This window comes from Triplophysa rosa, linkage group LG20, assembly GCF_024868665.1.
Source record: "Triplophysa rosa linkage group LG20, Trosa_1v2, whole genome shotgun sequence".
Lineage (NCBI taxonomy): Eukaryota > Metazoa > Chordata > Actinopteri > Cypriniformes > Nemacheilidae > Triplophysa > Triplophysa rosa.
This window is the reverse complement of record NC_079909.1, coordinates 17,315,604-17,329,562: the sequence shown is the minus strand read 5'-3', so window position 1 is coordinate 17,329,562 and position 13,959 is coordinate 17,315,604. Positions and strand designations below refer to the sequence as shown.

Sequence of the window (13,959 nt, the reverse complement as noted above, 5' to 3'; positions counted from 1 at the left end):
TCACATCATCGATTAAAGCAGCTTTTAGAAACCTGGATTGACTCTGGAAGCACCCAGCTGGAATCAAAGAACAGGAGAGTGATTTGTAGCCCTCTGTAAAGACTGTTTGGCTGTTATTTGACAGAAAACAAATGAAGCTTTATGTCCGTAAGGAATGAATCACCTGCATCAGTGCCACACAGCTGCACATTACTGTACTTTCATTCAACGCCCGGTTAATATAGTTTTATAAAAGTTTATAAACATTACATTGCTCATTACTCATTGCACACTACATTTAAAACACACTGAACTGATGGTGACCAAGAGAAAATATCATGCACTCTGTTTCCTACATTTCAACTAATCTTGAAATGCGCTGTTTTCGCAATGTTTCTCTGCCCGGTATACTGATGGCATCGCATCATTTCTTAGCCGCCGAAGTATTTGTTCAACACTCTGTCTTGAAGCTGGCGAGGCCTGGGTTGTAAATCATATGACGGTTACCTTCCATGCCAGGTCTGATTGCACCGTTACATCATTCGCCTTCAGTACTGTAAACTATTCATAGGGCTGAATTTTCCGTACCTGTAATTTAAATGGTTCCCTTTCGTCTCTACCGTCCCTCAATGTGAGCGTTTAATTCATTCTCTCTGATTATAATTGAGTTTCACAGTTGGACGGGATTCAAGCTTCTTTTTCCCATGTGTGTCGGAAATGGAGAACAACTTGTCAAAGACTGTATATGAGATTGACAGCATCAGGCTAAAGTTGTACAGTCTCGTGAGGTGTAAACTCTTAAACGTACCATTTTTTTAATGTAACTTCTTGTTTCCATTGGTTATTTGGCATATTTACCAAAGACGAATCAAAACTCTTCAGATTAGAATGCTTCTACGAAAGTCCTGGTGCATTTATAGAAATACTTGCAATCGAATACACTAAAGTTGCAAGCTATGAAAAAGATGTGGCATAGTAAGCTGCAAATGCATTTCTTTGCTTTCTTATAGCCAAAGCTAAATTCCCTCAACGTTTGCTAAATTTTCATGTCCATTGTGTAGTTGTGTTGTGTATATAGTAAGTGCTCGAATGCATATTTTTAATATATTCACTTTATTGCTTTTCCTGTCATTGTAAACCTGCATAATTTTTCCATTTATGAAGTTAATTTTGATAAATATTTTTCTAGTAAATGAAACTGGATGAGCAACGGAGTTGCATGATAATCTTTTTTCAGCTTCAGTCCCCATTCATTTCAATACATAGATAATAGAAAATAAAAAAAACTCTCTCACTGTGCTTGTCATAAAGTGATTTTTTTAGAATTATTTACTTATTGTATTAGTAACACATTAAAATATGGTGTTTTTTTTATTTAGCAAATGGATTAAATAATAGTTTGGTATTGTATTTATCGTTTATTTATTTTTTGGTGTTCTGCCTTGCATCAATCTCAGTTTTTGTTGAAAGTTAACACAGGCAAGGCACGAGTCTTGTGAACCCGTAGCTGGTCAAGAGAGGCCTCGTGGTCATTGTGACACCTGTCCGTTCAACTCTTGTCAAAGTCAGTTCTCTCGCACCTTGACGGAGCCAGTCCTGAAAGGGTTAACCATCTGCTCTTATTATTCCCACGGGAGCGAGCGTGTATGTGCTGCCAGGTGAAAGTTGCACCAAAACTCAATGCTGTTTGTTTGCGGCTAATCGCCTCGCTCATAGATGAGCGCTCGCGTAAAGCAAAGGAAATGCGGCAGGGCGAAATAGATGAGTGTTGACATAAACCTGAGAAAACCAACGCTCAATCCTAATCCCACTTCCTTCCTGTCTGGCCTGGGAAACGGAACATATGCAACCACGGACGTAACCAAAGCGTTTGCCAAATGCAACACAGCCGTTGGCTCTTTCTCGCACAGGTCTTTTCTGATTGGCTCCTCTGTGTCTTATACATTGAATGTTGTGAAAAGAGTGTGTCGAGAGAGCCCGTTCTATATGTAGACTTTTCCGCTTACAAAAGCCACAGCCAGCCATACAGGCTCTTCAGGTCCCATAGGTTGGGGCAACAAACACTGAGCCAGCGCTATAGAGACTTCGCAGCGGGCGGTGTGGTTGGAGGATAAAACTCTTTCACAATGGCTGCTGTCAGTTTTTGCATTCCATTCCGTGCCTCAGAGGAAGTGGGGAACAATTCCTCACCCACCTCTGCCTCGCCGTGACCCCTGACCTCTGTTATGATATCCCGGCAGTCTGCAGCTCTCACCAGGGTGTGCGTGTTCCCATCGTCTTGAGGGCCACTAAAGATCACCTTCCTGGATGTCCAGGACTGTAAATTATCCGAAGACATGTCTGAGGATACAGACAGGAGCTCTCGCGGAAAACCTGCTTGTGTCAGACATTCAGCACCGTGTGTCTCCATTCTCTGCTGCTGATAAAGTGTTTTATTCCTGTTTCCTAGAGGCTTCTGTGGTAATTTATAGGGTGCATTGTTTTCATCTTATAGGTGATGCGGCATTTTTGCTTATTGTAGGCTATGGTATTGACATCATCTGTTTTTTACATAAGCTTCAATGTAGACTGAAACCGTCCCCTTGACTCTCGTGTCACGCTCAAAATGATATTAGTGCCTCATATTGATGGAAAATGACACCAAATTAAATCAAACCCCTTTCTCAGATTTTTGCTTTGGGAGTTTGAGGCTATACCCGTCCGGAGCAATCTTCACAACTCCGTTCTTTAATAATAACAAACCTCAGTGAAGCATGCAGGATGGTTTTTGCTGAATTGAAACCTCTCTGCTCCAGGCCAAGTCAAACATCTTTATACTGATATGGTGGTGTTTGGGTTTTGGGAGTAAGTAAATGAAGGATGGCCTGAAATCTCGGATGACCAAATAACATCCTAGAAGTACTCTAGCGATGACTGTGTTCATTAGGATTAAAATCTGTTTGCGGTCAGAACCTTGTCAGCCGCAGTAAGGAATATTATTTGTTTAAATATGGAGCTCTAATTCAAAACAGCAGCTGAATTTCAAAATAATAGATTCTATAAAGGCAGTCTTTTTATATTCTAATATAGTTATCAGTCTTATTTGTTATATAAATCATTTTTGCACTGAGAGCTGTTTATAGCAACAAATCAACTGAAACGTTGACATTTAAAGGAATAGTTCACCCAAAAAGGAAAATGTTGTCATAATTTGCTCACCCTCCAGTTGTTACAAACCTGTATACAATTCTTTGTTGTGCTGAACACAAATAAGCATATTTTAATCAAAGTTTGTAACTAAGCCGTTTTCCCTTACAGAAAAGACACACGAAATTCACATGTGCAAAAAACACGTGTGATCACATGTGAAATGTGTGTTTTTGGAACATTTTGGTGTGAATTCCATGTGAATTCCCACGTGAAACCCATGGAATAACATATAAAAACCCATGGGATAACATATGCGACATGTCTCCACATGTGATCACATGTTCATCACGTCACCACATGTTGCACATGTCATCTCATGGGTTTTTACATCTTATTTCAATTCACATGGAATTCACACCAAAATGTTCCAAAAACACACATTTCACATGTGATCACACGTGTTTTTTGCACATGTTAAACACATGTTGTATACATGTGATCACATGCGAAACACATGTAAAAAACATGTGAAATGCATGTGTCTTTTTCTGTAAGGGTTAGGTCACCATTGACTCCCATAGTAGGACAAAAGATTACAATATGAGGCAATGGTGACCCAAAACGGCTTAGTTACAAACTTTCATTAAAAGACCTTCATTTGTGTTCAGCACAACAAAGAAATGTATACAGGTTGTAACAACTGGAGGGTGAGCAAAATATGACAACATTTTCATTTTTGGGTGAACTGTTCCTTTAATTCAGATAGATAACAAAACAGTGATTTGGCACCTTTCATTGATTTAAAAGAGGTTGTCAAATTTGAAACAATTTTATTACATTTCTCTAAATATTGTGATTTTTTTTACAGGTTAATGAATCTTCTTAAATGTGTGTTTTTTTTTACTGTAACAAAATGTATTGTGGATTCACATGTGCTTTTACTTCCGCTTAAAATGATGTAATCTTTAAATGCTTGGCAGTTGTTGTGCATTATTGGATCTAGTTACCCTTGAATAGTGTTCAATCTTCTTTAAATCCTTTTAATACTTCATTTTTTGCTATTGTAACTTGATAAGCAGTAATATGAATCAATACATATGCTGCAATGTACATTTATGTGGTTTTTAATTTAAATATTGGGGCTTGATTTTGTAGATGAAAACTTTGCACATTGCATGCACATTGAAATTTGTGTTCTCTGTTCATCTCATTCCTTTATAAAACTCAGTTGTATTTCTTGCAGTGATGCCAATTTGCCTCGGCAATCTCTGCTTCCTGGTTCCGCTCAGATCAGGGCCAGCGACCCTGACCCCGGGGCTAATCCCGGATTAATCTGGAGCTCCTCGTGACCTCTGAGGCCTGCTGCTGTAGGTCTGATGTATTTACATTGGCAGCGTTGTGTGTTACTCTGAGATTAAGAATGAGAGAGTCGGACAACTGGTCTTGCTTCGTGGCTCAGTTTTTGCAGACTATATCAAATGAAATCAGAATGTTAAAAATCTAAGATTTTTGCGGTCGGTAATATTATGCCGATCATAAAGATGGGGGGCTCTTCTTAGCATACACCTGATGCCTGGACAGCCCACCCTCCCGGGGTCAGGGCACGAGAGGGCGGCATGTGTGAGAGGCCGATGCCCGAGATTGATTGCTGTTGAGAGAATGCTTGTTAATAAAACATGTCTGTGGTGATAGAGAGCTGTGTTTTTACAGATGTCTCTGATTTAGAACAAGCCGTCCCTCATTCTCTTTCATCAGACCATCTTAACATATACTGCACGCCGCGCGACAAAGTTATCTGCAGTTTATTGACATTGAGGCTTTCGTGTAGGAAATGGGTTTTCCATCAGATGTTCGGTTTTTAAACACCACTGAGATTATATTGAATTCATCTGTCATTCATTTCACCTTCAATATGAGACCAGAAGAAGTGGTTTGAATTAAGGTCATTGTGGATTTTTTTTGTGCAGAAAGCAAGTTCTTCTATATACAGTATTTAGCTTAAAAAAGATTTCTGGCATTTCTAGATGCATCACAGAGACAGCTGTGGTCATGCAAAACTATATTATGATTGTTCTTGGTGCAAGAATCCTTTGTAACCATCACAAGACTCCAGGGAAAAATGTAATTGCTGCAAAAGTGTGGAATATGGACCCTTTAAACTTCAGCATGAACATGCATATAAATCAAATCTTTGCTCATAAATTATTTTCTTTGAAGGGTTTTGGTCTATTCCACTGTTTTTGTCTTTCAGTGGCTCTCCGCTGCGATTAAACAAGTCCAAGCTAAACGGCAAAAGAAAGCCAGACAAGCTTTTCAGTAGTTATAGATGCATTTCTTCACGATTGTGTCATCTTTAGATCCCGAAGGCCAACAAAAACTTTATCTGTGTGTGCACATAAAGAAGAGAGAGTGCATATTAATTTATGGCGTACATGCTGTTGGTTTTAAATCAACTTTTGACTCAATGAGTCATAGCATTGAGATTAATGAAGATATGAGCTGATAAAGATACCGCTTACATCATACTGCCAGAACTTTATGAATCAGGTGCAACATCCGGAGTATATCTGGGATAAAAACGGCTATCTCTCTCTCTCTTCTCTCTGTCCGTGTCTCTCACCCTTAGTATGCGAGTCTCTCTCCCTCTGTCACCCTTTCGCTAAACCCTGAGCTCTTATCTGAGTCTTACAGGAAAACAGCATGCGTGAGTTGTCAGGACAATGAGAGCTACAAGTGCACTGCGGCATGCAATGTGCTGGACTGATGCCATCTCGACCGTGTGTGTGTGTGTGTGCGTGCCCTCTTTACAACACACAGACTCAAAGCAAGCTGCTCTAAGCTGTGCATGGATGAGGGTCACATGCAGATACAGTAAACACACTTTAAGGGCATTAAGGGGGTGTGTTTTGCAAAGTACAGGATCGCACTATTTTTCCCTTTGGCCTCCCTTTCCTTGTCGATTTTCCTTAAAAAATGACGACTAAAATTTTGGCAGCTGCAGTGTCGTAGAAAGTGATGCTTCTCTGTCCAAATGTCAATTTGCAGTAAAACTTATGCAAAGCATTTTTTTTTTTAATAAAATGAATGTTAAAATCTGCAAATTGAAACAGATGCTAGGCAAGCTCTTAAACACAGCTGTCTACCCAATGTTTAATCCAGTCTCATAAATAAGTGACAGCAATGCCAGATTTCTTCATCAATAGTGGAGCTGTTTGCTTTGGCTACTTTTCCCTATTTTTTTACATTCGACAGACACACCCATGTGACAGTTTAACTATTGCCAGATAGACTTTAAGGCTAAAAGGTTCAAAGGATACCTTGAGCTGGAGTGATGTTATTGACATGGTGTTGATGATGTTCATCATTAGGTGGAACCTGTTGTTTATATGAGGGCTTTCATACAACTGTGTGTGTTCTCTCTTAAACACTCCAGTTATCACCCTGTGACTCTCGATTATGTCACTCTTGCTTGTGCGTGCAAGCGAGCGGGCCAGCATATATGCATATGCTGCGGAGAGCGATGATGTGGGCTCTGGCTTTGTCCGCGGTCCGCCTGCATACATCAGTGTCACGCTAATCCCAAACCGCCCTCATCCTTCTCTTCCTTTTCCTTGCGGCTCTCGTCCCGGGAGCTGTGCTGAGTTTCGTGTAGGAACTTGCTCCACAGCACTTGGCAGATGCTTTTTTATTTAACCAAATTTGAAACTTGAGAAATGTGCAGCAGGACGGTTCCTGCAGTGCAAAAGACATAAAGGATTATTGTTGCACATATTGCCAAATTATCTCCCAAATAATGCCTGATACAGTACTATTTTAACTTGATTGCAATTTATGCAAACTTTAATTCCTCATCCAAACTTTTTTTTTAGAGAAGATTTTTTGGTCTTTTGGTAATTTTTATATATGAAAAGTGTATTTTGTTCAGGTGTTACTATTATAGCAAATATATTTTTTGTCTTCTGAGTGTGTTGCTTCATGGTATTATTTTCAGGATTAGTTTCATTTTAGGATTAGTTTCTGTAATGCGTGCGCGTGTGTGTGCGCGTGCAGTGTGTGTGTGTGTGTGTGTGTGTGTGTGTGTGTGTGTGTGTGTGTGTGTGTGTGTGTGCGTGTGTGTGTGCGTGTGCGTGTGCGTGTGTGTGCGTGTGCGTGTGTGTGTGTGTGTGTGTGTGTGTGTGTGCGCGCGTGTGCGTTTTTTTTACTTCCAAAAAGTAACTAATGGACGCTTTTCAATAACATTTAAGTCTTATTGTATGTATAGTTGAGCACACTTTTATGCTCAGTGTCATCCAATTATTGTGTCAGGATGCAGTCAAAATCATATTAGCTTTAAATGTGACTAAGTACTGTAATAGAACACTAAGCTTGACTTTTGCTATTATTGCATTTTATTGCATATTATTACAGCTTGTATTGCTATTAGGGCTGTCACGATTATGAAATTTGACTGACGATTAATTGTCTAATAAATCATTGCGACTGAGATTTGCTTAAATAATATTAAATTGTACTGCAGGTAATTTGTATATGTTTTAGTTTTTTTTTAAGTGATTGTGTTGTGGTGGTACATTTTACAAGTATTACTATGCTTTAGTAACAATATATACACTAAAATATGCAATATGCAGATGCACTACAGCTCCCCCTAGCGTCTTCTATAGAGATGTGCAATAATTGCGATGATCTGAAACCATCGCGATGAGGTCAAACAATCGCGATGAGACGCTTATTTAATAATCGTGACAGCCCTAATTGCTATAGGAATATAAACCTTCTTGTAGCCTTTCTATGCAGGGCTGACCTGAAGTTCGGTCTTTGGATATAAATGTGATCCCACACGACCTACCAGCAACTGGCAAAGCCACAGAGAAAGAAAGTGTGCAGCGAAGACCTTCTGTAAATCTTGGTACTGCACCATCACCTGGAGCAGGCAAGGGATTAGTCCCGATCACCCACACCAGAGTCGCACCCGCTTCCATTACCATGTTCTCAGGGTTTAACCGGACACACAATGTGAAGGATGTGAAAAGGTTTCCAGCTGGTCGGACACCAGCAGAACGAACCGAAATGTCAGTTGGGTGCAGAGAAAGACAGGCCGTGTGAGAAGGTGCAAGAGAGGAGGCCAAACAGTAGCGCTGCTGTTGAACAGTGGATTCTTCGTGCTACACCGCTCATGCGGGGAAACAGGGTATGCATGCAACCGTGAGAGTGGAAATTGGAAAAAAGGCTGAAAAGCAAAAGTACGGGTCAGGTTACTACTCATTCGCAACATCAAGTTCTAGTTTCTCCCGAACAGGCCATTTCATGCTAGAGGAGCGAAGAAAAAAGGCCATTCTTTTGTGTGTGTGTGTGGATCAGACCCCCCAGTAGTGAGTTACTTAGGCTGCACAGTATGATGATGTTCCTTATGGCTTTATCTGGCTTCACTTGACTGGATTTTCACAGGTCTTGAACCAAAAGGTTGAAAGTGAATCTGTCAAAGAGAGCTGTGGGTTTGGCAGTGCTTACCTTACATTGAGACCTTACATTGTTTTTGTAATGTTTCAGGATATTTTAGCACTTTATCTTGTTTTTATAAGTCTCACACCGTATGGCACTAGTGTGGTACAGTACCTACCTAGACAGTATTGCAATGTATAAGGTGCACTTTTCAAATAAAGGCTATTCAATGAAAATGATCCACCAAATACAAATTTATTTTGCACAAATTATTTGTCAAATATATTTTTTAACAATTAACACATTTTGATGTTTTTTTAGCAAAAACTGCTACGCTCTGTTTTTGTTTTCTGGGTGTATTGCTGCCTGGAAGTCCAAAGTCCCATTTAATATTTTCTTTTTTCTTTATTTTTCTTTTAATGCGTTAATAGAGAAGTTTTTGGATCATGTGTCCAGATAGATTTCAGATAGACACGTATCTGTTGGTATTGTTGGTCTCCGAATACAAAGGTCTTCAGCCAGTCGCTCTTGTTTCCACGGGTGCTTTTCTGTCTTTCAGGAGAGAAAGAGATCGAACCAGAACGGGGGTTGAATGAGAGAACGCGAGAACACAGAGATGAGGGGTAGCATTTCGTTTTTGGCATGCACAGTCTCGGCTCCATATTTACTCTGGTTTCGTCCGCCCCGACCATATGCCAAGCCTTAGAGCTAAACTGAGCTTTGTGCGCTTAAAGACACAAAGTGCATACTTGAATTCCTACAATAGTAAACGTACGTTTCCCCCTCCCTTTAGAGCATTCCAGACTTTGAACAGAAGTGTTTTCTTAGAGAGTTACAGGAACTGGATTTGCTGCTTGGCCCTGCAAAAATCATTGAATAGACACGGTGAATATCCTGTAGACGTGTTATATTTAGTTTATGGGATGGATAGAATAGCTGTATTGTCTAACTTTTAAATCCTCCTGACTTATTAGTGTAGCTTGCATTTGCTTATGTAGGTTTAGGGATTTGTCAAACCTCAATTGTTAAATGTTGGTGTAATTTGTGCCGCACCGCTTGTCCTGCAAATGTTTTTGTGCTTTCATTTTGTGACTAATAAAGAAAGGTGTGCTGCTGTTTTTCTTGGCATATATACTGTAATACATAATACATACATTACTAAAATCATATGTAAAGGCCAGAATATAATCGAGACTTTATCAGCCATCTAGCAAAAACCTTTGGCATCATGGTGAAAACTTGTGTCAACCCCTCACCTGTGTCTTCCATTGCAAACACACACAGTTTTCGGACTGAGATCCAACCCAGCAGATGGTCTGTCAGAAGGGCTCCAAAAACAAACAGATGTTTAGGAGATGTTGACAGACATGCAGTAAGCACATCTCGCGCTCTAGTGTGCTTTATTAAAATGGCCAATATTCTGCAATATTCACTAATAAAAATCTGCCAAAACAGAAAAAAGAGCAAAGCAACATACAACATACTTATTTTTTTAAGTCTCATTTTTAGTGCTTACGGTCTATTTTATAGTGATGGGACACAAAAGGGACACATTGTGAGATTATTTGTGTTCAAGCGCAAAACTGAACAGAGTCTACACACACACTGGCAGCTGTCAATCAAACCTTGACCTGTATAAACAACTCTCGCTTGTGCATTTATTAAATCAAACTATACAAATACATCAGTTGTAATAGAATTAATTTCAGTGTATTGTGGTAATAAGCACAGACCCTGGGTCAGGCAGATAAAGACCTAATTTTACGTTCTATTTGTTTTGATAAGTTACTAAGATTAGAGTTTAAATTTAATCATTATCTCTGATTGGGTTATTTCTGGATGGGACTCCCTGAGTGGCAGAGATACTGAAGAGGTGTGTGTGTGTGCAGACCCAATGACCATGTACTGGTTAACTTCTGTATTATCGGTTTTATCACAGTTTATTATACCAACAAATAATCTTTTGTGCGTTTAATTTATTGCTGTCTTTATCAGTTTATTCAGTCTGATGTGTGCTTTGGAAATGAAGTATTTGTAAAATATTTTAAATGAGTGTGCATCTGTCAGACCTCAGTATCAAATGATTGTTCGTTTCTGTCAGATTAAATGGAAAAAGACATAATTACAGATTCGGTTGCAATGTTTTGTAATTGCCATAAACTTCCTGTTATCTGATGAGGTGAATTATATACTTCTTTGTTGTGGATTGTGGCCAAGACAATTGTTATAAGCTATCATGTTTTTTAGCTTATTGCTGTATATAAGATTTAAATAAATGGAATGAAATTGCGAGAGAATTGCTATCCGTCTGTCCAAGGTTTTTCCTACATGGAGAAATTGAGGCGGCCGCCTCCGTCAAATGACGTGCCGCCTCAGGCTCTCGCCAACATTATGTTGCGAGTGTTCACAAGAAATGCTGCGTGCATTTAACAGACTGTTATTTGTAACTGCAGTTGCGACATTACGCCACAGTGGAGGCGCTGTTTCGTTATCAGCACACTGAGGTGCTAAAAAGAGTTGCAGAACAAGAGCCAGCCTGTGTTTCACAGCTGTTTGTTTTGCATACGTTTAATTTCTTAAAATGTATTAAATTAACATGACGTACATCATTGTAATGTCTTTAGCTGTGCAGTTGGATCGTTGAATCAGCGTATACTGTACACAGCGAGTTCGCCAGTATGAACGCACATTGCGTTCAGAACGACTCGCACACGAATGACTCATTTGAACCGATTCATTTAAACTATTGAACTTTTCAGTCACTAGCGAAAATAAGAGATCCTTGAATCATTTAAAGTGAACCACAGAGAATGCAAGATGTGAATGAGCTAGAAAGACTATTATTATTGTTAATTCAGTTGGCTATTGTGGGCTGAAAAGTTAGTTGAAATGATAAAAAAGCGTTATTTGATTAAAAAAACTTTTCTGTTTGGTTGAATAAAAGTAATGTTTTATATAACTTAATAATTCTCATTTTTATCTAATTTTATTAGAACTTTTAATGTCAAACTCAAAGTCACTTTGGTTAAACCACTTAAAGGTACGGTAGGCCTACGTGTATGTGTGTACAAGATCAGGATGGCACCACCTCAGCCTCATTTTGAGCCCGAGAAACCCTGCTGTCTCTCTTTTTTTCACTTTTTTTGACTCCACTGTATTTGTTTGATGACTGACGCATCTTTGTCTTTCTGTATTCTGCAGATCTGAGGTCTACAGAGACAGCCCATCATTTTTCCTTCCTGTTGAACACATCAGACTATCGCATCTTGCGCATGGACGAGGATCACGACCGCATGTACGTGGGCTGCAAAGACTACATCTTGTCCCTCGACCTCCACGACATCAACCGAGAGCCCCTCATTGTAAGAGCCAAACCAATTTATCCTCTTCCTCCTCCCTACATACAGTACAGTAGATAAGATAGTCTAGGTGGTTATCTACAGCAAGAATAGAGATCCAATAATTTATCTTTTTAAGGTCCAGATACAGTATTTGCTATACATTTTGGTTGAACCGTAAGGTCATTTCTGTCTCAGATACTCTTTGCTACAGTAATGCAGGGAAGTAGCTTAAATTCTACACCAAAGACTAGATGTGGGGGACCCAGGGGTCTTATAAAAGAACGGGCTGAACATTCCCTGGCTAGTTGAGCTCATTACATTGATAGGTTGTTGAGTTTAATTGGACTTTTTCTGAGGTAGTGTGTCATTGTTGTGACAAATGGGATTAACCTCTGGCTTCTCTCTCGTATTCTCTCTGTTTTAGATACACTGGCCTGTTACTCCACAGAGGAAGACGGAGTGTGTTTTAAGTGGCAAAGACACGCACGTGAGTTTGTTTTTTCTTTTCAAACTACTTTGCTTGTTTTGACCTGGAATTGTGAGGCTGTTTTCGCACTAGGTTTGACTGCTTGATAGGAACCCAAATTTAAATCGGCCCTTTTTTTGACGGCATCCAGTATATATTTACAGCTGTAGCTTTGTCTCAATGTATGTGTTAGAAATCTGCTTGGTCAAAAACCACACACACGTAAGCATATGAACATACACGGAAAACAGATGCCGGGTTCAGTGTGAAACCTACTCAAACCTGTCAGCTTTCTAGATTCACATGTTGAATTAGACATGTGGTTTTGGGGGCCAGTAAACGTGTAGAATATGTCCATTTCTGCATCACCCGATCGTATGCACATCTGCTGGGTTTGTTTCTTTGGGGGCGTTTGGTGTGGATTTTTTACTGGTGGGATACTTAGTGTCACTGTGTCAGCGTGGGACGTGACAGGTTTCAACCACAGCTCATGAATTATTAACAAGGTTATCCTGTGAAATGTATCCATATGAACTAAAGGACATTTGCGTTTCTTTGAACATAACATTATTGTTGAAAAGGTCAGGATGCTGATCACAAACATGTTGTGTTATGTCCTTAGAATCTTATTATTTAAAAAAATGTGTAAAGCCATGTGAGCAGAATGAGTCATTATTAATTTTTGTTCGATTCTTTTAAAGCTGCAGTCCGTTGCCTCTACAGTTTATCTCTGTTTGAAACATAAAATTGCCAGTTGCATACACTTTTTGGCTTTATGTGGGTTGAAGTTAAATGATGTCAATGTTATTATTTGTCCCATGCAAAATATTTAATAATAACAAATAGTAATAATAATTATGATGATATCCATCATAATATTGATATGAATAATAATACTGATAGTAATAATATTAATAATAAAAGTGATATTAATAATGGTATTTTGGTTTATTTACAGATTCATTTAGTATTTTTTTAAATGAAAGACTAGCAATATTAAATGCTTTAAATAATCTAGGAGCAGTTTCCTTGACATGGATTATCTTAAAACAGGACTAGGCCTTAGTAAAATTAAAATATGCAAGTGCGAATACGTGATTTTCTGTGTCTTTGGTGTGTTATAAGTTGCCCATGCATGTATTAGACACGTAAAATTGCAAAAATTAAAGTGTCGGACCAAAAGACGCATTTTATCTAAAAGCGAATGCTCACCCAGACCTTCCTGAAACGCCTCGTGTAACCACACCCCCACAAATCCACGTCAGTTCGTGGTATGATTTGACTAAGACCACCCAAATGTATACGCAAGTAAGGTGGGCGTACCAGTCAGTACAATTGAAGAGGAATCTGATGTTCCAAATATGGTAAGAGGCGTTACATTTCCGTCACACGCTTGCAGTATTCGACCAATCACTATGCTCTGGTTAACTGGCCAATCATAGCACACCTCGCTTTTCAGAGCAATGAGCTTTGTAAAAAAACAATGCGTTTCAGAGAGGCGGGGCAAAGAGGAGATACAAACATGCACGGTATGTGGAAAATACAGCGTTTATAAACCTTAAATAGTGTATACACATCGCATTACATCTAAAACAAATGATAATA

At 39.2% G+C, this 13,959-nt stretch overlaps 1 protein-coding gene across 1 annotated transcript in view; it reads left to right on the top strand.

Annotated features, from left to right (window-relative positions):
* sema3fb (sema domain, immunoglobulin domain (Ig), short basic domain, secreted, (semaphorin) 3Fb) overlaps positions 1-13,959 on the top strand; it is a 55,803-nt gene that overhangs the window by 23,020 nt on the left and 18,824 nt on the right. Inside the window, exons 3-4 of the mRNA XM_057361993.1 lie at positions 11,749-11,909; positions 12,313-12,375. Of these exons, the coding sequence (XP_057217976.1) occupies positions 11,749-11,909; positions 12,313-12,375 (224 nt within the window). The remainder of the gene's footprint in view (positions 1-11,748; positions 11,910-12,312; positions 12,376-13,959) is intronic.